Below are 25450 nucleotides of genomic sequence, written 5' to 3' on the forward strand. Positions count from 1 at the left end.
TGGAGAGAGTCTGCACCTAGACTGTGGGGACTGTGGATCACAATACATTCACTTTTTTGTTGTTATTTTACTTTCATTTTGTTTTCTTTATTTCTTTTTGATCTGGTTTTTCTTGTACAGCATGATAAATGTGGAAATATGTATAGAAAAATTGCACATGTTTGATATATATTGAATTACCTGCTGTCTAGGGGAGGGAATGGGCAGAAGAGAGGGAGAAAAAAATTTGTAATACAAGGGTAATTGTTAAAAATTATCTTTGCATATATTTTGAAAAAAAAAAGCTTTTTTTTTTTTAAAGAATTGATTGACTTTGGGTGGAATGGGAAAAAAAAGACTTCATCTAGAAGAAACTTGAGCTAAGTTTTTTTTTTTTTTTTTTTTTTTTTTTTTTGTTTCTTTTAAAGAAGGGATACCGAGAAGTATAACAGTAGGAATTTATCTTAGTCACTGGACACAAAAACAAAATCAGTTTGTAGAGCCTGAGATACAGAGGCATGTGGATGAAGAGATCTCATAAGGAGGCTATGACCACTGACAAAGTGTAAAAAGCGGCCAATTCCTAAATAAACTTGTGCTACTTTGTTTTTATCTCCTTTTGCAGATCTTTGGTCCTTAGCTTCCTTTTCCTCTGTCTTATAGTGAAAATTGAAGTTAAATGTCCTCTATTTCACTGAATTTCTTTTCCCTCCCTGAAGGTTATACTCAGTTTTGCTAGTTAAGCGATTCCTTTTTGGGATACAGACCTTGAAGTGGTATTGCTAAGTCAAATGGTTGCATGATTTATAGCCCTTTGGGCATAGTTTCAAGTTGCTCTAAAGAATGGTTGAATCAGTTTATAATTCCACACATAGTGTATTAATGTCTCAATTTTCCCACATCCCCTCCATCATTTATCATTTTTTCTATCCTATTACTCAATCTAGTAGTAGTGCCTTAAAAATTATTTTAATTTTAAATTAAATTAATTTTCATTTCTCCAGTCAAAAATGATTTAGAACATTTTTTTCCTTATATGGCTAAAGATAGCTTTGATTACTTCATATGAACACTGTTCATATCTTTTGATCATTTATCAATTGGGAAATGGCTTTTTTTTTTTTTTTATAAATTTGTTGTTCTCTATATGTTTGAGAAATGAAGCCTTTATAGAGAAACTTGCTTTGAAATTTTTTTCATAGTTATGATTGCTAAATGTATTTCTCTCTACCTATTCTCCCCAATCCTGTTTATTCTGTTCTCACTCTCCTTTCACTCTGTCCATTCTCAAAGATGTTTTGCTTCTCTGAATATTACCTCTCTTAATCTGCCCTCTCTTCGAACACCTCTCCCCATCCACCCCTTTTCTCTTATCCCCTTCCCCTCCTATTTGCCAGTAGGGAAAGATAAATTTCTATGCCCAATTGAGTGTCTCTGTTCTTCCCTCTTTGAGCCAGTTCTGATGACAGTAAGCTTCTCTTGCTCCCTCACCCTTATTAGGTCCCCGATTGTCCCTTCCATTGTAAAAGCTGTTTTCTGCCTCTTTTATGTGAGATAATTTACCTATTCTGCTCTCCCTTTTTCCAAGTGCATTCATCTTTCTCACTTCTTAATTTTCTTAGTGTTGTGCCACAGTTTCCTTTTATTGTTCTGCCTCAGTTTCCCTAAATTGTTCTGCCTTAATTTCCCTGGTTGCAATCCCCCTTTCTTGTTCATTAGGACTGAGATAATTAGGGCTGTGGAGATCTGGCCACACTGGCATTCCAAAAGAGTCATAAACTGTAAATGTATAATCTCAGATAAGGGGGAGTTCAGACACCCTGGCTTCTAAATCCTCCTAAATTATCAAGAATTTATGGTCCTCACCCCCCACCTTCTCAGAACCAGATTGATGGTCCATCCTGGAAATTCCCACGTTTATTAGTGTTTGGACTCCACCCCTTTCTCTCCAATTCTCTCCTATTCTCACCAAATATAATTCAATGGAATCTCACATTCGAGGATGATGCTGATGCTGAATGCTTTAAGACATCAGCCCTGAGACCAAAATGGATCCTTTGGTCCCAGAAAATTTCTCTCTCTCAGAAATCCAAATAAAATATTAAAAGCTCTCTAATCTCTATCTTGCCTCAGTTGAAATTACATTAGCTATCATCTCTTTATATACATTCATATGGCATCCTTTGGCTATATATACTCCTTTTAATATGAGAGTTTTTAATCACCTCTGTAAGAATGTAAACAGAGTTTAACCTTATTAAGTTATGATTTCCCTTTTCTATTTCCCTTTTTATTCTTTTCTTGAGTTTTGTATTTGAAAGCTAAATTTTCTATTCAGCTCTGGTCTTTTCATCAAGAATGCTTAAATGTCCTCTATTTCACTGAATTCCTTTTTCCCCCCTGAAGGTTATACTCGGTTTTGCTAGTTAGGTGATTTTGGGTTGTAATACTAGCTCCTTTGACCTCTGAATATATTGATGTAAACTGCGTCCCCTTGATCTTTGGAGGGATGGACCTGGGTTAGAGAAACCCTAAGAATCTCAAACCCCTCCCAACCTCTGTGAGGGGCCCCACCCTCCTGTTCATAGGGGAAACTCCCTGATGATAATATCTTCCTACAATTCAATTGTACATTTTGGCCTGGGGTATAATCACCACCCTTTATTGAGTTGAAAATTAGTCCCTCAAATTCATCTGGAGATTGTTCCCTAGCTCCAGACCGCAAAAACCCAATACAATGAAAGGCTGAAACCTCAATTTTTTGCTAATTCCTAATCAGGAAAGCCCACTATGAAGTTATTTCTCAGTGTAAACCCATCTTTGCTAAAAACTAACCTTTGCTAAAAATCTTTTCAGGATTTGGCCCGCTGAGAAGTTGGTTGTTCTCAGTGTAATGAACCCATTTTTGCCACAAACCTCACCTTTTGGGATTGCAAATTCTTTTGAAAAGCCTGTGTTACCAGCCAAGGGACCCCATTGCTGTCTGGGAATCTTTCACGCTCATTTCTTACCCCTCAACAATATTCTAAGTCCTCTGATTCTTTAATATAGAATTTGCTAAATGTATTATCCTTGACTGTGGTTCCACAATACTTGAGTTGTTTTTTTTCTTTTTTTTCTGGTTATTTTCATGGAATTTGGCTTATAATATTCCTGGGAATTTTCATTTTGTGATGTCTTTCAGAGGAGGTGATTGATAGATTCTTTCAATTTCTATTTTACTCTCTGGTTCTAGAATATCAGGGCAGTTTTCCGTGATCATTTCTTGAAAGATGATTTCCAGGTTCTTTTTTTCATCATGGCTTTTTTTAGGTAGTCCAATAATTTATCTCTCCTGGATCTTTTTTTCCAGGTCAGTTGTTTTTCCAGTGAGATATTTTCCAGTGAGATATACATTGTCTTTGATTTTTTCTTTTTTTGGTTTTGTTTCCTTGTTTCTAGATTACTTAAGCCATTAGAGCTGCTTCTATTTGCTCAGTTCTAATTTTTAAGGAATTATTTTTTTCAGTGAATTTTTGTTGAATGGATCAAGTCTACTTTTTATGGAGTTTTTTTCTTCAGTGAATTTTTGTGCCTTCCATTTGGCCAGTTTTGTTTTTGAAGATTTTCTTCTCCTGATTGGTTTTTTGTACCTCTTTTACTATTTGAGCTATTCTTGTTTTTTAAAAAGTGTTATTTTCTTCAGTATTTTCCCCCCTCTTTACCAAGCTATTGAGGGATTTTTCATAGTTTTCTTGTATCACTCATACTTCTCTTTCCAATTTTTCTTCTAACTCTCAATTTTCAAAATCTTTTTTGAGCTTTTCTATGGTCTGAGACCAATTTATATTTTTCTGTGATGCTTTGGATGTAGGAGCTTTGACTTGGTTTTGAGAGTAGATTTGATCTTTCTTAATACATTAGTGAAGAGGTGTGAGAAATTAGCAATTCCTGAGGAACCCTAAGACTATTCCTGAGAACCCTGCCTTGGGACTGCCATAAATAATGCTGGCAGTAATTTAATATTGATTCTATTGGTCACTAAATTGTATAATTCAGTGATGGGAACTACCCCACCCCTAATACTCCACACTTGTATCTCTAAATCATAAATATTAGCATATCAGCCTAATCTTTGTTTCTCTTTTCTACAAAATCATCTCCCTGATTCTGATTCTTTGCTAGATTCCTCTGGAATTAGCCCTCTGTCAAGTGGTGTAATTTCTTCTTGCTTCTGCCTCTTTGCTAACTTTCTTCCCTTCCTTTCCTTCCTTTCCTTCCTTCCCTCTCTCCCTCCTTCCCTCCCTCCTTGCTTCCTTCCTTCCTTCCTTCCTTCCTTCCTTCCTTCCTTCCTTCTTTTCCTCCCTTTCCTTCCTTCCTTCCCTTTTTGTATAAAATTTTACATGACTGTACATTATAAATCTGTCAGATTGGCTACCATCTGAAGAAGTGAAGAGAGATGGGAAGTTGAGAGGAATAGAATTTAAAACTCAAAACGTTTTTTTAATGTTTAAAAATTGTTTGAACACATAATTGGGGAAAAATAAAATATTACATTAGAAAAAGACAGCACACTTTAGTATAATGGTGAGAATTGTATTCAGAAACTTTTAAGTATGTTTATAATCAATTTGGAGTTTAATATTTTGAGCCTCATCAAATCCTATACCAACTGTACAATACTGCTAATTAGTTACTTCATATTCCACCTTAAACCTGATCTCTGATTTGATCACTCCTGCCATTTGTCTGATCAAACATGGGCTAGGTTTGGCTACTCACTAGTTACTGGCAAAATTTTTCAGATACAGAATATTCTCCTATTATCAACCCACTGCCATCACCTTGTCAGTGGATATTGCTGCTGCTTTACTTCTTCTCAGAATATGCCTGAGCTAAAGATACAAATCTCAAGACCTTTTGAAACTTGTGAAGTCTCTTGGACACTTTCATCTTAAGACACTTATCTAAGGTTGCGAAAGTAAAACTCTAAAACTAGAGGGAAGACAGCCACCATCTCCCTTATTGAAGCCTAGGTTGCAGCTCAAAATATTTCATAACTTGAAAGAAAGAGAACTCCAAGAACCAAGTAATTAAATAGAACTCCTGATTCCTTCTGGTCCAACAGCCAATTAGGAAACTCTGCCTTTGGCAATGCAAGCCCTTGAACATCACTGGAAATAATAATCCACTTCTCCAGTCCCTCCCTCATACCAGCTTCAGTGAGATGGACTGGAAGTAATATCTTCCTATGTTCCAAGGAATGGCACCAGGGGCCAGTTCAACTACATTATATTTGAATCCCTAGTGTCTAGTACAATGCCATATATATAATGGATGCTCAAAAAACATTAATTTGGTTATGGTCTCTTCAATGAACAATAGAGGATAAATTATTTTGCTCATTTTTGAGCCTCTACATTTCAAAATGCCACATAAAGTTTCCTTATTATCATGTTATCATCCTGTGTATGTTTTCATATCCTAAATCATCTCAGACTAATAAGTCACTCAATCCTTTCTCAGTTTATATTGAGGCTGTTCTTTATATCTTACTAAATTTAGTAACTTTCACTTTGACTTTTCTCTAATTTTATACAACTTGATATTTGCAGTGTTTTGGATTATACTTTTCTGTCTGTCAGATTTCTAGCAATATCACCATACATAGTCTATTGGATGGGGCATCAATTACCTGGCTTATTGTTTAGAAATAATGCTTTTGTATAATTGCCTGTGAATTTTTCACAAGAACAAAAATAAGTTTTGAATAAAAAATTATTTTGAAAGTCTTGCTCAAAAATTGAGAATGGCAGAAATTAAAGTTTTTAAAACTAGTTAAATTTGTGGCATATACATGTGTGTGTATGTATATATTTCCACGGAAGATGACTATTGATCTAGAATTATGACTATATGAATATCTTATGGTGATTTGTAATTTCTGTTTAATGAGATAGAATGTGTCTACTGATTTTTAGGACTAATACTCCTTATTTTTGTTTTACAAAAGATAAAAAACCAGTGAACTAGGAAAGTAGTTGAGTATATTAGACTAAATGTTGCCCTTGAAAGATTTAAATTTATACACACACACACACACACACACACACAAACACTTATTATTTGCTGAGGTAATTGGGGTTAAGTGACTTGCCCAAGTCACACAGCTAGGAAGCTTTAATTGTCTAAGGTCAAATGTGAACTCAGGTCCTCCTAACTTCAGGGCTAGTGCTCAATCCACTGCACCACCTAGCTGCCCCTAAATTTATATTCTTATAACATTTTAAGACTCTAAATTTTCCCTTATTCCCACTTTTTTTTTGGTTTATATTATTTCCAATTAGTTGACTCAACTATTGGGAATTGATTTAATGTCAATGTCTGTTCTTTTCATTATTAACTCTGTCTGTCTGTCTGTCTCTCAGTAATTTATTTGGTTACTTTGGAGTTGTTTTAATTAATATCTATATATTTTTATATTAAATCTTTTTTCCAGTTTGGTATTGCTTTTGGTATTCTAACAAATCAAGTATATGACTTTACACAGTCAAATTAGGTTAACTACTTTATTAGTAAGCAATCATTTCCTCTTTTTTTGTGATGTTATTTCATGCTTTGTCATATTAAGTTTCTCTTGATTCTCTTATTTGAATATAGAATTCATAATATATAAGATTAGATTTCTGTATATTCTAAAAGTTTTTCACCTCTCTCTTGATCTTAAGCTATTTTTCCAATATATTTTTTGCTATTTTCTTTTATGCTTTGCCCTATTTATTAAAATCAATAATGCAAATCCATCCACCAAAAAGAGATTAAAATGAGCCTAAAAACCAGTTCAATAAGAAAATATTCCATCTCCTTGCTAAGTAGAGAAATATGGAGGCCAAGGTAAAACCAATTTAGAATATAATCTCATAAAATTCTGTGATGGTAAGTGGTTGAAAATTATAAACACTATTATTCAAACAATAAGCAGCAATAGAATAAAACACAAGCCACCCTGAATCTTGGTTGGGAGCATTAAACTAGTTCATCCTGAAGGTATTTAAGGATAAAACCAGAAAGAAACATATGAAAAATGGAAAAGACCTGTCAAGATTCCTATAACAAATTACTTCTCCTTCAGCGACAGTAGAATCACTGTATAAAGTACATAAACATAAACAACACAGAAGAGATCTATATGACATTTTCTTGAGAGTGTAGAGGAATAATCTCTTAAATATTGTGACCAATTATTTGTTTTTCTTTTGGACATCTTTTGTTATAATTCAGAATATATAATGGTTGAAAACAATTTTTTTCTTCTAAGGAGACAATTTTGGTGGAGGTTAGTCTCACAGTTTTGAGTGCATTGCTCCCAGGACTCAGATTTTCATGAAGTGCCAATAAATTCTTTCTCTTTCCCTAGAGTCATCCTTATGATAAGAAGAGTGGATAAGATAATAGCTTTTTTTTTTTTTTTTTTGGTATGAGTGCTGAATTAATCATTCCAAATGTAGCCTAATTAGGGAACTGTTTAAATATCATTCTCTAATATTAAAAATATAAATAGTTCTCATCTCTCAGACAAAAAAAATGCATTGAAGATTAATGTTCTTGTTTCTGGAAGTAAAAGCAAATGCTTTGGACAAACATTAGTATCATATAATTTTAGAGTCAGAAAGAACCTTGGAGGGAGATCATTTCTCCATCAACCCCCTCCAGACAGAGAGCATTTTAGAGAAGATGAAGCAAAAATTCACAGAAGACAGAACATGTACAGAAATGGCACAGGGAAGACATGGGTAAAAGGTTTCTGAAATCTTAAGAGGTGAGAAAAGAAAAGAAAGAAGTGTCTGACACTTGAATTTCTGGGCAAAACATATATAGTGTCTTTTTGCTATGGGACTTCAGCAATCATTTGCTAAATCAAACACATAAGCAAATGAATAAGAGGGGAGTCTGTATGAAGAAAAACTTGACAACCATTAGCCTTGTTCTAAAATGGAGGGGCTACCTCCAAAATTAAGGGATCTCAATAGTTAGTGGTCTTCAGTTAGTGGTGCCTTGATGAGTGCTTGCAAGAGTTATTACACAGGGAACCTATCTCTTTCCTCCCTATTGTAGTGGATACTCCCCAAAGACTCCCTGCAGTGATCCTCTTGCCTGTATTGTAGAGGAAATTCCTGCTCAGGTTTGAGTTTCCTCTTAATTAATTTCCCAGTTGGTTTCCCATTTGGTTTTTCTCCTCTCTCCCATATGTTCTCCATGTAGTGATCTTCCTAACCTGTAAGTCTGATCATGTCATCCTATGAATTCTAATGGTTTCCTAATACTTCCAGGATCAAATATATTAAGCTCCTCTGTTTAACTTTTTAAAATCCACCACAACCTGCCCCCAACTTACTTTTCCAGTCTTATACTTTAGTCCCCTTTTAGACTCTACAATCCAACCAAACTGGCCTTTTGTGATTTAGCACTGGCTGACCCTTATGCTTAGAATGCACTTCCTTCTCACCTTTGCCTCTTAGACGCTATAAAATGTTGCTTGAGCAATATTCATTTTGTATACACTTATTTATGTAAGCATTTTCTCTCTGAATAAAGTATAAGTTCTCTAAGGGAAAGGTTTCTTTCATTTTTGTTTTTATATATCCCCAGTGTCTAGCAAAGTACTTGATTTGTTATGGTTGTCTTTCAAGCTCAAGGAATACCAAAAGAATATCACTATTTTGGGGTCAAGGTAGAGTGTATCTGACTGACTGATCAGACCAATGTGAGCTCAGAAGGCGACATCTTTAAATTTGCACATCTCATGTTTCTTTTGCTCTATTGCAATTCTGTTTTGCTCACAGAGCACAGAATCTTCTTTGATGTGAGCATAAATGCTGGTTTGGCATTTATTCATTGATCACTTCCAACTTTATAAGGTTATGGGATTATATGGTAAAATAACTTTTATTCAAGACAATTCAACAAGCATTTATTAAGCACTCAACATGTACCAGATATTTTGCTACACTAGCCAAAGGTCACTTAGCTAGTTTGCAGTGGAGATAAAACTCCAATCCAAATCTCTTCTCTCATAATTCTATGCTATTTCCATTAATCACATAGTTCTTTTCTGATCCATGATTCATAACTCCATTTTTCCTTATTTCCTGTAATTTAGATTTGTTCTTCCAAGGCAAAACTTTTGCTCTGCTACATTTCCCCTCAAAACTCATGTCTATGAACTCAGCCCTACAAATCCTCACCAGCTCCTCCTCTGTTCTCCATATTCCCAGTTCTTTTATTAGCAAGCAAATTTCCTTTTGTTCTATATCTCTTTCTGTCATATTCCTTCCATCTTATTGAGTTCACAAAAGAGACATTAGCTTTGTTCATTCTTACTAGGGCTGCCTGTTCCTTCTCTCATTCCCCTGACACCTTGGACCAAAAAGACTCAGTAGCTAGCACTCATTATTCCCTACTATTACTTCCAGACTTCCATCTGCTGCTGTTACTTAGCAACCCTTTCTCTTTTGAGGTTCCATTCTCCTGCCCAGGTTCCTACTGATAAGCTTTACTTGTATCTAGGCAACTCTCCCAGCATTTTAAAGCAACACAACACTTGACTCAACAATATTCCTTTCTATTCTAACTTCCTCATACTTGGGGACTTTAATATTCATTTTCATGTTTTTCCAAATACCTTATATTCCCAGTTCATTAATCTAACTATTCCTGTGACCACTTTAACCCACAGGAGAGAAGATTCCTTAAACCTCATTATTATCGGTAATTGTTCCATATTCATGATTTTAAATTCTGAAATTTCCCTTCCTGATCTTCATCTTCTTTCCTTTCTAAGGACTCTATAGTAAAATACTTAATAACACACTGTCTTCTACCCTTAATACCAATTGTGAATTCTTTTAGGGGCTTATATTTTGGGAATAAGCCCAGACTGACCATACTTTAGTCCCCCTTCAGTTGTAGCTTAAACTACAGACTTTACTACCATGACTCATTCTCTTTTTCAGATCCCTTTTATGTCATAAATGCTTAGTAAATGTTTGCTAAATGTTTACTGTTTGCTTGCCTATTGTAGATAGGTATGCAGATACTACAAACTAATACCAGCTAACCATAACTGAGTCCTTTCTTCTATATAGCCATCCTTTTAGTCATCTTTTAATTATACTATGACATTCGCTACAATACATTTGGAAATACAATATATTTCCAAACTTTTTCCTCTTGCCTCAAACTCTCAACACCATCCATGTGCCTTCTTCCTCATTAGATTATGGGACATATTCTGGGTCTGTATCCCAAAGACATCATAAAAGAGGGGAAAGGACCCAGATGTGCAAAAATGTTTGTAGCAGCTGTTTTTTATAGTGTCAAGGAACTAGAAATTGAGTGGATGCCCATCAGCTGAGGGACGGCTGAATAAATTATGGTATATGAATGTAATGGAATATTATTGTTGACTAAGAAATAATGAGCAGACTGATTTCAGAAAAGCCTGGAGAACTTACACGAATTGATGCTGAGTGAAGTGAGTAGAAGCAGGAGAATACTGTATACAGTATCAGCAAGAATATGTGATGATCAACTGTGATAGACTTGGCTCTTCTCAACTATGTGGTGATTCAAGACAATTCTAATAGACTTGGATCAATGCCTAATATTTTCATCTTTTTTGCTTATTTGTTTGATTTTTCTTTCTCAGGTTTTCTCCCTTTGTTCTTATTTTTTCTTGTACAACATGGCAAATATGGAAATTTGTTTTAAAGGATTACACCTATTTAACCCATATCAGATTGCTTACTGTCAGGGAGGGAAGAGAAAAATTTGGAACACAAAATCTTACAAAAATGAATGTTGGAAACTATCTTTACATGTATTTGAAAAAATACTATTGAATAAAAAAGATTATGGGACATAAATTTAGAACTGAAAGGGATCTTGAAGACTAACACTAACTGTGTACTAAATGCTGGGCATACAAAGCAAGTCAAAAATAATTACTGCCCTGAAGAAGGACATTACATTCTAATGGAAGATATAATATGAAAATAACTAATACAATCCTTCAGTTGACTTTTTTTTCCCTCAAACTATCATCCTACATTTTTCCTTCTTTTCACCACTAAACTCTAATACAAGGGTAGGTTTAAAGGCTGAAGTGCTTTGCTGAGGCATATAAGTATGGAGCACCAGGAATGACAAAGTAGGATAGACAAGGACTTAACCTCAAGACTTTACTTTGATACTTGTTTAGATTTATTGGGAAAACAGTAGCATCATGTAGTGGGTTCTCAAAGATATGCAGAGAATCAGGTCCACAGAGCTTTATGAGATTTCCTAGTCAGAGCTTTTTCCAAAATGAATTTGGGGGCACTGGAGTTGAATTTGTAAGTAAAGTAGGGATCTAAGAAGAATTTTAATCCTAAACTGGAAAGCATTTTCTGTTGGAGAGTCAAGCCTTAATGACCAGTTTTGTTTTGTTTTGTTTTTGAGGAGAAGGAGATATGGTTTTTGAATTATGATTTTATCAATATAAGGAACTCTAAATAAGTTATTAGTGCTGACCAGCCCTTCTTAAACATCTTATTATTTTAGAGAGTTAGCTGGTTATGCAGTTCAAGAAATGGACTTGGTAGAGATGGCTTTGAATTATGTGGTTATGGTTTCAGTGTTCTAAAAAAACTTGGTGCCCAAGTCCAAGAGTCTTCTGGAAATGAAAAAAGCCTTTTTTTCTGTCCAGTCCTGACTAACCCTTTGTGATCTTATCTGGGGTTTTCTTGGCAAAGATACTGGAGTAATTTTCCATTTCTTTCTCCAGCTCATTTTACAAATGAGGAAATTGAGTCAAACAGGTTTGTCAGGGTTACACAGCTAATAAGTGACTGAGGCCAGATCTGAGTTCATGAAGATGAGTCTTCCTTGACTCCAGGCCAAGCACTCTAATCCACTTTGCCATCAAGTTTTGGGGAGATTTTTACTGCATGAATTTTTTTTTATCTGATCCTTTGAATGTTTTAAGGACATCTTTTTAGAAGGGCTTCTAAAAGAGATTTAGGAGAGAAAAATGAGAGGTAAAAAGAATCTCCATGGTTACATATCCAATTAAGGTATGCCTGTTGATCTTAGGATAAGTAAGACAATTGAAGGGTATCTACATGAAAATAATAGGAAGTAATGCCCTAAAGACTCCATGTCCAATAGAGATGATGTATCTAGAGGAGTCAAGTCAACAAGCATTTACCATGAGTCAAGACTGGAGTGGGGTGAATTGGCGTAGAGGAAGAATTCCTTCTTTGTTAGAACTTCACTATCAAATGAGGAAGACAACATATTTTCTATTTTCCCTTCTTGATCTGTTCTCCAGATTTGTTGTTTTTTCTTTTGAGATGTTTCACATTCTGTTGTATTTTCTCATTCTTTATAATGTTTTTTTTTATTTCTTGGTCTCTCATAGATTCACTGCTTCCCTTTGCCCAAGTCTAATTTTCAAGGACTTATGAATTTTCATTTTTGAGACAATGTACTTTATTTTCTAATTGTTACCTTTTTTCATAATCTTGTTTTTCTTGGATGGTTTTAATTTTTTTCTTTAGTTTTTCCTCAATGTCTCTCATTTGATTTTTTATTTTTTTTGATTTCCTCTATAAATTCTCTCTGGATGGGGAGCTATTTTACGTAACTCTTTGGGGTAGAAGTTTGTTTTGTTTGTTTGTTTTTTACTAAAGTGTTCTCTGAAGATGATTCCTGATCTTCCCTGTTTCCATAATATTTTCAATGGTGATAATCTTTCTTCTTTGCCAATTTGCCAATTCGTTTAAAAAAAAAAAAAAGAGTTATTAGTGTAAGCACTTCTAATTGTGGGATGGGGAGATGATGCCTCAAGCTTCCCTTCAGCTCTCCACTCTGATCAGGAACCTCAAATCAAGAGCTTCATCCTCAAGCAAGTGCCCAAACCATCAGTGCCCCTGCTCTCACCTGGTAACTGGTTCCTTTTCATCCAGGGCAGCATCTCAGCAGTACAAGTGGGCCTGGTATTCCCAATAAGCTGAGATTCACTCTGTCTTCCTGGACTCAAACCCCCATTTAACAAACAGTACAGGAGGTAAAAGTCTCTGTGTTTCCTGCTGAGGCTCCCACCACAACCAGATAGCTGAAGGGATCCCTATTTGATGTTTCTGCAGACCTAGCCCAGAGGTGAATGCATTTCAGACAGGTTAATCCCTGCCAGGGTTCATTCTTCAGCTCTTATTGAGCTATATCTGGATGATCCTTGTTTTGCCCAAAGTCTTCTTGGTTTTTCGCTAGTCTATGTTCACCCTAAGGTGTAAATTTGTTCTATTTGTGGGAGAAATTGGGAGAGCTTGAAATTTACTAACTTACTCTGCCATCTTCCCAGAATTCTTCCCCCAATTGTTCTTTGGACATCTAGTACTGGTATATGTATCAATTAGTCTCATGAACTGTGACTCTTAGTGGATGGGACTGGTACCCTGAATTTGGTATAATCCTATCTGGTAGTTACAGTCATATGTGTGTACATCTGTGTTGAAGCATGGGATATACCCAGATGAGACACTTTGAAAAGGTAGTATTTATTTGCCATTTCCATTTCCTTAGTACATAATCATTTTCCATTTTCTTGTAATCTAGCTTCCTATCCTACTATACTAGTAGATTATTTTCCAGGTATACCAGTGATCTCTTAATTGCTAAGTTTATAGCCATCATATTGAGTCTCCATCCTGTATCTCAGATATTTTTGACCTTGTTAACCCTCCTCTATTCCTAGATAGTCTCACTTCTTGTAGCTTCTTAGTTTCCTTTGTTGGATAATTATTTCTCTCCTCTCCTCTAAGCTTGAGTATTGCCCAGAACTTTAATGTATGTTCTCTCTATATTTTCTTTTGTGGTGAATTCATCATTTTCCATCTGCCAAATTACTCCTAAAATTATGTGTACAATGTTAATATTTCACCATAATTCCATGTAGCCAATTGTTTGCTGGATATCTCTGTTTATTACATACTTCCCTCTCTCTCCATTCACAAAGCTTCCCTGCAATGTCACCTCCAGCTAGGATTGTTGTAATAGCTCCTTAATTGGTCTCTCTGCTTCTAGTTTCTTCCCTCCCCATTTTATTTTCTACATAAGTATGTGTATACACACACACACATAAAACATATGTGTGTGTTTATATTTTTTTTCCTAAATTTTCTAAAGCAAAGGAACCTCCTTGATCAAAAATCTTCAGTGACTCCCTATTTCCTCTAGTATGAAATTTAAAATCTTCAGACAGGCTTTTATGTACCACTATAATCAAGCTCCAGTTTGATATCCCAGCCTAATTTCATATTATTTTCTTTAACACACTCTATGTTTTATCCCAGTTCAATTACTAGGTGTTCCCTAATTCAACATTTTTTCTCTCACCTCCATGTACTTCCTCAAAGCTGTCTCTCATCCTGGAATTCACTCTTTCTTCAGCATTGATATCAAAATATATAGGAATCACATTGTTTGAGGAGGGTCTTTAAGAATATATTTTCTTCTACTGTGTTAGAAACTTAAAAAAAATCAACAAGCTATTGCTTCAAATGGAACCATTAAACCATTAAACCTTCTTCCATGGTCTAAGTGCCATCTTCTCCATGTATTCTTCCATTATTCACTTTTTATTTGTCTCCTTTTGTTTATTTACTAAGCTTTAAGCATTTTGTACAGCTTTACCTTACCTTCCTTTACTCTTGACCTTGAATTATGCTTATCAGTGTAGATATACTTAGTGAAAGTATAAAAAAAGCTCTTGGAAAGCAGTGCTTATTTCATTGTTTTCTTTTTACAGCACGGTACACATAGTAAGTACTTCAAAAATGTTTGTTGGGTTCAATAAATAGATATGATGTTAACTTCTAAGTATTCTATGAGCACTTTATACACTCCATCAATATTTATTTTTAGTTGCAGGAATTTTAAACATAGAGGAGGTATGCACTTGAGTGATTTGTTGACTTACTCAAAAGACTTTCTCTGTTCTTGTTTGAATTTAATAGGAACACAGAGCTCCTTGATAATATACTTCAAATTTATTAATTGAAATTTGATTATTTAATCTAGTCTGAGGAGAAGTTATAATTTTACTTTGTGAATAAAAAGCACTCTGTGCAATTTGGTTTTGTAATCTCAAGTAACCATGGCTCCCCCCCCAAAAAAATTAATGTTTATTCTTGTAAAGATCAAAGTGGTGACTTTAGCTTCATTCCTGGCTGGATATGTCCAAATTTTGCTCCTCCACAAAATGAAATCATTACCATTATTAAATAAATATGGGGATCCATATTTACTAGGTAACTAGATATTCTATAAACGATATAATCATTAGCAAAAGTTCAAAAAATTAATGAGAGAGGGGAGGAAGAAAAGAATAGTGAAATTAATTTTACCCATCAAAAAAAAATTCTATTTCAATAAAATGCAAATATATAAGATCTATATGTGTTGATAGAAAAATGATTATAAACCTTATTGGTGATAAAAAGTTACTAGTTGATATTAAAATGTATCAAATGTAAGTACTTATTAAAAATAAAAAGAAATATAGAAATTCAAAATTATCAGAATTATTAAGATCTCAGGAACTTCTTGACTTGATATGGGTGTGCTGGAGGCACTTGTGAAGGATTCAAAAGGTATTGTCAAAGAAAAAGCTATTGTAGATGAGGAAAGTCACATCATTTTATTATTATTATTATTAAGTCATATCATTATTATATATAATAAACCTCTATGTGTGTATATGTGTGACATGTATGGCAATATGAGAATCAACTACCTCACTAGAAATGATAATGGTTCCATATATGGATTGGGCGAAATGGCTTATCTTCCTTATCTTCTTTGTTGCCTTTTACCTTCCAGGACTAACATTTTCATAGTCAGAGTGTATAGCACGTATGCCCTCTTTCCATTGACTATGGAGGAACTGATCTTGAACTTTGCTTTTAGAAAAACGACCACAATTGTAGTAATATCCTTGAGAAACTTTTTTTTTTTTTTTTAAAGAGAGAGTACTGGGATTGTTAAAATGTTGGACTAGCAATCAGAAAAACATAAACTGATATATAAAAACATTCTTTAGGAATTATGGGGTAATTCATTCTTTTCCTCTGTTTTTTCTCACTATTAGTATTCTTAGTTACTTCTGGTAAGTAAAACAGTTTTTAAATCCTTTTTGCTGATCATATTTTTCCCTGGCATCATGATAATATACACTCTTGTTCTTTCCAGAAGACTTCCTCCTGAATTTGAAGCTAAAGAAATTGCTGGGAGGAAGAAGGGGAATAGAAGGGCATGTGGAACAGCAGCCAAAGAAGTTGCCATCATGGAGAAAGAAGGAAAGATGTCAGTGGTCAGGAGAAGTCCTGAGCCAGAGTGGTGTTAATGAGTCATTCATGTAACATATTCAGCATATAACTTACACTTCAGAATCACCTATCTTCCTGCCCCTGTCTCATTCCTAGCACTATCCAGAAAGTAGAATAGGAAACTTAAGATCATAAAAGTTCTATCCATATGAAGTCAAACTCTTCCCATTTTTATGGATGTCTAAAGACTGTGAGAATACTGGATTCTGCCTGCATTTCCATATTGGGGTGGGGTGGGGAGTTGGGACAGTGTCTGTAGAAGCAAAATGCCATTACTGTGAGGACAAAGTGAACCTGCTATCTTTAATAGTTCAATGATTTATAAATGCCTCATCTCATCCCAAAGTTGAATCTGAACTAACATTCCACCTCATACCCTAAGGGAATGAAATGAATTAAATAAAGCCACCTCCTAGGTCAAGGTTCTCCATCCCCCTCTTCCACAGTGTCACTCAGACAATTAGGAAACCTTGGGTCCAGGCTCGTTTGAGTTATTCTCTTCTATCACAACTTGCCTTAGGGCATAGATTAATAACCTTTTTCTGTGTCATGGATTCCTTTGGCAGTCTGAGAAAGTCTATGAATAGCTTTCTGAATAATCTTTTTAAATGAATAAAACAAAATTTACAAAATTTTAAAAGAAACAAGTTATTAAAATATAGTTATAAAAATAATTTTAAAAAAGTAAAACAAGTTAATGAACTCCCTAAAAATCCCTGGTCTAGGGGATAAAGTGTGGTTAGAACTTTCCTGTAGCCTCAGGAACACTGGCATGGGTCCAGTGTAAAAGCTACTACTGTGCTACCTTGGAATATCATTCTCATGGTGGAAGAGAGGTTGGTTGAGGGTTTGGAAGGACATGGGATACCTCAACTCTGTATTCAAAATCTTAGCAAGAGTAGTTTAAAAAAAAAAATCGTGGGGCTTCAAAAGTATGGTTATATCTATACTCAACATCAGGAATGTGTTTAACAATTGGAACTGGTGGGGAGGGTGTGTATGACTCATGGATAAAAATCTGCATTATGAGCATATTCTTCTTTACTTTCCCAAGTCTATGATCATCAAAACAGTAAATCGGGTGCCGATTTCCAGTATTTGTTGATTTTTGAGGTTTAAGTGCTCATACAGAAAATTTAACAAAAAGCTCTTAGGAGATGGTCAGAGCTGGCTCTAGCATGCTACTGGATACATTTTATATATATGTACAACATACACTTATCCTTAGGAAGTGAGAATAAATTTCAAAGTCATCCAATCTCTGTCACAGACTTTTTCTTCTTTTCTATTTCTGTTTTCTCTTTCATCATTCTTCCCAAAATTCATCTTGAAAATTTGTGCTGCACTAAATATCCCTAGGCGAATGGGCAAATGAAGTTATAGCAAAGTGTCAAGGTACTGGCAAAGTACTAGAACATTCATTCCCATGAAAAATGAAAAACAACAAAATCCTTACCTTTAAAAAAAAATTCAACTGGTAATATGAGTCTCCTTCATCTAATTCTGTATCTTTCTGGGCCTAATTAGTAAGTGGCAGATCCAATGCCTCCACAGCATCATTAGGGTTAACTTTTAGCTCTGTAGATCTCTAATAGAAATATGATTTGTCACTTGATTCCATCTTCTGCACATGAATCCTTATATGTCTGTAAATTTGTGGTTATTTTCATTGTTATATTTTAAATATATATCTTTTAACATATAATAATATTTAATATGTTTTCAATATATATCAATATATAAATTTTGATAATTGTATGTGTTTGTATGGTAGAAAGAACATAGAACCAAGAGTCAAACTATTTAAATGTGTGACTTAGTTACAAATTAATTATCTGTCAGACCTTAGGCGAATTATTTATTTTCTCCTTAGTTTTTATTATCTACAAAAAAGTAGGTCTAATAATAATTATATTATGTAAGGAAAACCCTTTTGTAACCCCTAAAGCATTATGTAAATAACAGCTGTTATTATGCATTCTGTACTTCAAAAGCAATGTTATTTTCCTTCCACAGCTCATGAAGAGCACTTATAATGCACTTCATATTCAAAAGAATGCTGTTTTCCCATGAGAAATGAAAAGTTATGTTTAAGAAACTAAGGGGGGGGGCAGTTCAAAAGATCATACATGACTGAGTTAGGATCTGGAAATATGGATAAGACTAACATCATTGCCTAATTTAGTACAACACTAATTAGTTTATGTTAACCTTAGGTTATCATCATCTGCCAACAAAATAGACTAGTGGTAAAATAAACTTCTGATCCATCTTGTAAAGTTTCAATGTTGGATTTGGATGAATTAAAAATAATATCCCGTATTGTATAAACAAAATCTCTGCTATTTCTAAAATTAATCAGACATGGACTTGTAAAGCCAGAACACTTATTGAAGTATATGTTTTTCTTGTTACTCAGTATTTTAAAATTATGTTAAGAAATCTAGCAAAAGCACTGTATTTGGGTCATTAACTCATTTAATTACAATCTATGTGATCTTGAGCAAATCATTGGACATTTCTGAGCATTAGTTTCCTTACATTTAAAAACTGAGAGCATTTGACTAAGTGATCTCAAAGTTCTTATATGTATATTTATATGTAAGAGTAAAATAGAATTTGCAATGTATCACATTGTAATGTGTTCTGTTTTGTAAAAATGTCCACCTTTTTTTTCTGTGCCAAATAGGTTTGAATAACAAAAGCTATGGCTTCTGTTGTCTAGTAATAGGCTACAATTCTACACTTCTCCAAGAGAATGAATTACAGCATTGAATAGTGGAGAAATAGGATCAGTTGCCCCAGATACGTAACATGATGATATTGATCTTTTTGTTCTCAAAATTACTTTTTTTGGAGGCTTTTGATTAACCTTCAAAATATACTACTCTGATAGATCTGATCTCATTGTTGTGTGTACCCTTTCTGCTGGTGTAGGTGGTATTTTATCCATATCTCATTTTATGTAATTCTTATGCATATCCTTTCATACAAAAAATCTATTCAACAAATTGAAAGCTTTTTTTCCCCACTGACTGGTTAGAGGAAGGTAGAAGACACACAAGCATAAGCTCAGGAGTTTGATATGGAAATATCTTTTACTTAATAAGGAAATGAGAAAATGGGGAGAGGGAAAAATGAATCGGGGGGAGGATAGATTCAAGGAAAGATTAGTCATAAATGAAAGAAATTCTAAGTTATGGGAGATCAAAAAGATTAGAAAGAAAAACAATAATGGAAGTCTGAATGAGGGGAAGAGAAGAGAGATGGCAACATGAAGCTGATTTTATCAACCATAAAGCAATAGTGTTGAATAGTGAATTCTATTTCACTTCAAAATATATTCTTTGTAAAGAGTATTGGGTACAAGGAGAAGAAAAAATGTAAGAGAATAAGATGAAGAGAATAATAATGGATATAACAGTTAACATAATAGCTAACGTTTATATAGTGTTTACTATATGCCAGATGCTGTGCTAAGTGCTTTATTAATCATTATGTCCCTTGATTCTCACGATAACCCTAGAAAATAAGGGCTGTTATAATCTCTGTTTTACAGATGAGGAAATGAGGCAAAAAGAAGTTAAATAGGTTGATCAGGGTCACAAAGCTAATAGGTATCTGAAGATAAATTTGAACTCAAATCTTCCTGACTTTACTATATCACCTACTTGCCAATTAATTGATCATAACTGAATATGAATTGATTGAAACATCCATGAAATGGGAGAGGATTACAGAATGGAATAGATAATGGAATCCAACAATATGTTATTTACAAGAAACATGTAATGTAGAAACATAAAATTTAAAGACTAAAATAGAGTTAAAATAGAGTTGGAGGAAAATTAATTATATTTTAACTGAACTAAAAAAGCATGATCAAAAAAAGAGCCTAGATATCACCTTTCCAGAAATTATCAAGGAAAACTGTCCTGATAGTCTAAAACTAGAGGATTAAAAAAAGAAATTGAAAAAGCCACTGATCACCTTCTGAAAAGATCCCTAAAGTGAAAACTCCCAGGAATATTATAGACAAATTCCAGAACTCCCAGGTCAAGGAGAAATTATAAGGAGACAGAAAGCAACAATTCAAATAGCATGGAATCACAGTCAGGATAACACATGATTTAGCTTTGTCTTTAAAAAAAAAAAAGAACTAAACAAGATAAAAAATGAATTTTCAATCAATGAATGGTAACAAAATTAAAAAATAAGGAAATTATTAAGATGGTTTTGCTCAACTTTATGCCAATAAAACCAACAGCTTGCATGAATGAATATTTTAAAAATATGAAATGCCCAGATAAACATATTAAGAGGGGCAGCTAGGTGGCACAGTGCACCAGCCCTGAAGTCCTTCTGACTTAAGTTCAAATCTGGTCTCAGACACTTAACACTTCCTAGCTGTGTGACCCTGGGCAAGTCACTTAACCCCAGTTGTCTCAACAACAACAAAAATAAACATATTAAGAAATAAAAAATTTAATACAATCTAAAAATTGAATATAACACAAATGAACACCCAAAGGAAAATATCATAGGATGAGATGGATTTTTTGAGTAAATACTACTCATATGCAAAGAAAAGATTAATTCCCCAAATCCACAAACACTTTACAAAAATAGGAAAAGAAGGTAGAAACTTACTTCTCTTCTTCCTGACTCCTAAATTAAGCCCCGTGTGTCATATTGTCCTATGTACATATACATAGCAATCCTGCCAAAAGTACAGAAAGCCATTCTGCAAATTTTATGAAAGCATATTACTTATGTGTTATGCCTTGGATGCATTCATTTCATTTACTGACTTCTTGCACCAATAACTTGTAAAGTTTTTCATGTCATTTTCCTTCAAATAAAATTTCCTTTAATATTTTATGAATTTACCACAAGACCAAAAATTTCTTCCAAATAATGGCCCTAGGGACTGGGAGCTGTTCAGAGCTTGTCTGTTTCAGGTTTGGAAGTACCCAAGTTTCAGACTGAAGATTCATTAATCACACCCACTTATTGTCCAGAGCTCAGCAGTTCTAAGTAAACAAAGCGGTGAGCAGAGTGGATTTTCATTTGGGTAGATGATCATTCAAACTGAGCACATGTATGCACTTTGTCTCCAGTCAAGTGTCCCTAGAGCAGGCAAGATAATTTTCTTCTTAATTAAATGAACTCAATGCATGTCAATGAATCCCTTGCCTTCGTGGGACTTCAGTCTAGAAACACAAACTCAGCTCGCAGCTAATTGAAGCAATCAGTCAGATGACAGAGGGCAAATTTTTCTAGTGGAGGGCAGTGAGTTTTGGAGCCTACCTCAGAAGAGAAGCTGATTACAGCCGGCACAGGTTTACTGAGGGAATTTGTGTTGCACTTGGCAGCTTAACAGCTTTCCACTTCATTTTTGGGAATAATGCTTCAAGCCTTTTCTGTTTATAGAACCACTAAGCAAGGAGAGAACTTTTGCTGGATGGATGGAAAAATCAAATGACTTTTTGTGGTACCACCAGAAAACCTTTGGAAGCTATTCTTATCTGTTAATCAGGATCAAAATGGACCATAATACCCTTAGCAACCAAAATTAGACCACTCCTGAATTCTAATAAACAAATGGTTGAATTATAATAACATGGGATTGGAGTTTTTTCTCATTTTCTTCCAGTTCAATTTTGTCATCTGCAGAATTCACAGAAATCATTTATCACTGGGCACATACATTTCCATAGATGGATTTTCAAATATGATTACAAAGTTCATAGGACAAAATCATCTGAAAGTAAATATGTCAGGAAGCTTTGTTTTATTTTATGGATTAATTCTGAAGGCAGTTCAACTTAATACAAACATGGCCTCCATTCAAGACTAGTACAAGGCAACACTCATATCATTTCAGATTACAGAAAGTTCTTTAGAAACACCTGGGTCCAATATTTATATCCAGGTCTTAAATCCTAAAAGCTTCGCAGTTTTATTGCCCTTAGGGGGAAAGACAGGAACTACATTAACACTTGTTAGTGTAACAGTTAATGTATTGCTGACCAAAACTTCAAAAAATAAAACCCCAAACCCTTAAACCTTAAAAATTAATGCAGAGAAAGGAGCAAAGAAAAAAGGGCTAGTGTTTGATCAACATTTTATAGACTTAGGAGGAGTGTTTCATATAACTCTTTTTTTTCCCTACTTTTTTTTTTTTTTGTGGCACCAAAGGGAAGACAGTTTGCAAGAAAAAACCAAACACTGCAACTTTAAAAAATCGCTAATATTAGTTGTTACATTTAATATAACCAGGGCAAAATGATTAAATTAAATTGTGAAGAAGGAAAAGGTTTTCTTTTTAGTTTTCTCCTACCTTTTCCCATCCTTCCTTCTCTTGGAATCCCTCCTTTTGCTCTTGGTACTAATCCTGGAATACTTAAGGTCTCTCATTGGGGGCCCCCTTTAAGACTGGCTGCCTGTATGTACTTTCTGTCTTCTTCAATGACCTGAGGGTTTTTGGTTTTTTTTTTAACCTTGCTATGTCTGCTTTTTCCCTTGTCCTTGCTCTTGGATCTTGCCCCAACATCCACACTTCTTTAATTATACTGTGTTCTTCAAGGAAGGAGGGGAAAAACAGCAGATGAAGTTGAACTGAAAGCAAGTTTAAATGCTAATCTTTTATTATCAGCAGCAATATGATTAATCAGAATTTTTATAAGCACTTTGTCATTTACAAAGTGATTTCTATAGTTATTTTATTTGAGAATCACAGAAAACCTGTTAGTTCATCAATTCAAGTGTTTGATTCCCCACCACATTTTATATATAAGGGAAGAAGTTCAAGGTCACTGGTAAGTGGCAGAGTCCTTAGAACCCTTAGAAAAGCCAAAACGTTCAGTATTCTTTCTAGTAAGTCACAAGAGTGCTCCAGTAGTGCTAAAAGCTAGAGATGCTCCTATCTTGATACAAAATAACTCTGCTTACCAGGTGAAACCATAGATAAAGTCTTGGATTTGGAATCAGGATGACCTGTGTACATATGTTCCCTCAGGTACTAATAAAGTGTATGACTGGAAGCAAGTAACTTCATTTCTCTCAGTTTGTTTCCCCATTTATAAAATGGGGATATAATTATGCATATATCTTATGATTGAATGAGGTAATACATATAAAGTGATTTGCAAACCTTGAAGTTCTTGTGTAAATGCTAGTTATCAAATTTAACTTAATTTTAATTTTATTAATGGGGCACTCATTAAATGTTCTCTGTAAACCAGTACTTCATACCATTGGTTAATATTCTTTTTATACTTACTTCTAAGTATAGAAACAATTTACTGAACTTATGCTATATTGGATATAACTCTACTACACTGATAATTGACTTTCCGTTCATTTGCATTTATCTTTTCAGTTATTTTTATATCAATTTAATTCATTTCAATCCAAGTAAAAATATTTAGCACCCACCATATATAAGGCCTGAGGATATAAAGATGAAGACTATACCTCATAGAGTTTATAAGACTAAGAGGACTGAGATATGGACTTCCCACATCTGAGCATTATTATACCAGGTAGAATGTGAAAAGGGGAAAGGAGAGATACACACAAAGTGCTGTAAAAAATTTGTTCTCTGATTGCTGCTGAGGGAGCTGGCATGCATAAGACATATTCCCCTGTCTTCACGGAGAAAAATGTGAATGTTTGCATTCAGATAAATGAGGCTAGAATTATAAATCTCATTGTGTTGGTCTTTGTACCTTATTATCTTCATTTTTGAGGTAGTCTCCAAAAAGCACACCATGACATTTTTAAAAAGCTGGAGTAGTAATAATGGATGTTAGCTTCATATTTTTTAAAAATCATGGAAAGGATCCAAGCATTTGCCAGGGCTTGCTGAGTGTGCAATTTTGATTCACCAGTATGCAGGCTAATGGTTTCTGAGGATTGATAATGGACACATTGCAGGGAATTAATTACTGGCTTCCAAAGAAACTGGGAGGAGATGAGAGGTTTCCTTCCTGATTTCACTCAGTAGGCTCTCTTCCTATATTTATCTCTCCTTCCTTATCTTGCTATTGGCCCTGTTCCTCTGTGCTTCTACTGGCTCTGGTGAACTACTATGTGCCTGACTTCCATTCTTCAGTCTAATCTTTTTGCTCATCCTTCTCACCTTCCTCATGTCATAGCCAGTTCCTGACTACTTAATTGTACTCTTGTCAGCCTGTATTATGTTCCTGCTTGCTTTGTTCCAGTGTTGTTCATGACCCAGGGTGTTAGGAACATTTTGTACTGAGTTTTGTAGAAGATATTTATATTCTTATGTGAGCTACTATCTCTTTAAGTCACTAATTTTTCATGTGGAGCAGTTCAGTGTTAAGGGAGAAAAAGTATTTTGCTTAGAGAAAAAATAATTAAATCCACTGGTAAAATATGTTAGATATTGCCACTGTCAGAAATGAACAGTTTTATACCAAAAGTAGGAAATTAATTGTGCTTTAATAAAAACTAAAATCCATGTGTGAAAAAATACAATTTTCAGATAAGATGGAGGTTGGACAGTGGATAGCTCTTCCCGAATCCTTTACTTTTTAAGAAGGGGGCACTGGGAGAACTCACCTCATCATTTCCCAGAACCAATCTCCAAAATCTCATCATTCTGTGAGATGAAATCAACTCTGAAACTCACACTCTCCTCAGCACTCCTTGCCCCAGGGTCCCTCCTTCCCTGTCTTTGGAGAGATTAGGGGTGGGGAAGGGGGGAGAACTCCCTCTACACCTTTTATATAATTTTATTTTTGTTTTTGTAGGCAATTGGGGTTAAGGGACTTGCCCAGGATCACACAGGAAGTTGAAGTGTCTGAGGCTGTTTTTGAACTCAGATCCTTCTGATTCCAGGGTTGGTGCTCTATTTGCCCTTATACCTTCTATTTAAGAAGGACAACCAGGTAATCTACCTCATCATTTCCCAGTTTGCTGACCTGGATTTCATGATCTCCAGAAATTTAGTGATAAGTAAGATTATTTCTGAAAGAAGAAATCATCTCTGAAACTTATACTTCCTCAGATCATTTCCCATCCCCACTGCAAGA

The 25450-nt window shown here is 34.6% G+C and overlaps 1 protein-coding gene across 15 annotated transcripts in view; it reads left to right on the plus strand.

Annotated features, from left to right (window-relative positions):
- The window catches only part of CEP44 (centrosomal protein 44), an 83873-nt gene extending 64859 nt beyond the window's left edge, over positions 1 to 19014 (plus strand). For 14 of the 15 annotated variants that reach the window (XM_023505854.2, XM_023505859.2, XM_023505851.2 and 11 more), the window contains one exon: positions 16249 to 19014. In XM_023505854.2, coding sequence (XP_023361622.1) covers positions 16249 to 16402 — 154 coding nt within the window. In that variant the 3' untranslated portion in view covers positions 16403 to 19014. The remainder of the gene's footprint in view (positions 1 to 16248) is intronic. The other variant, XM_031941828.1, reaches the window with a different exon arrangement.
- Positions 19015 to 25450: the final 6436 nt, after the last annotated feature.

This window comes from Sarcophilus harrisii, chromosome 6 (genome assembly GCF_902635505.1).
Source record: "Sarcophilus harrisii chromosome 6, mSarHar1.11, whole genome shotgun sequence".
Lineage (NCBI taxonomy): Eukaryota > Metazoa > Chordata > Mammalia > Dasyuromorphia > Dasyuridae > Sarcophilus > Sarcophilus harrisii.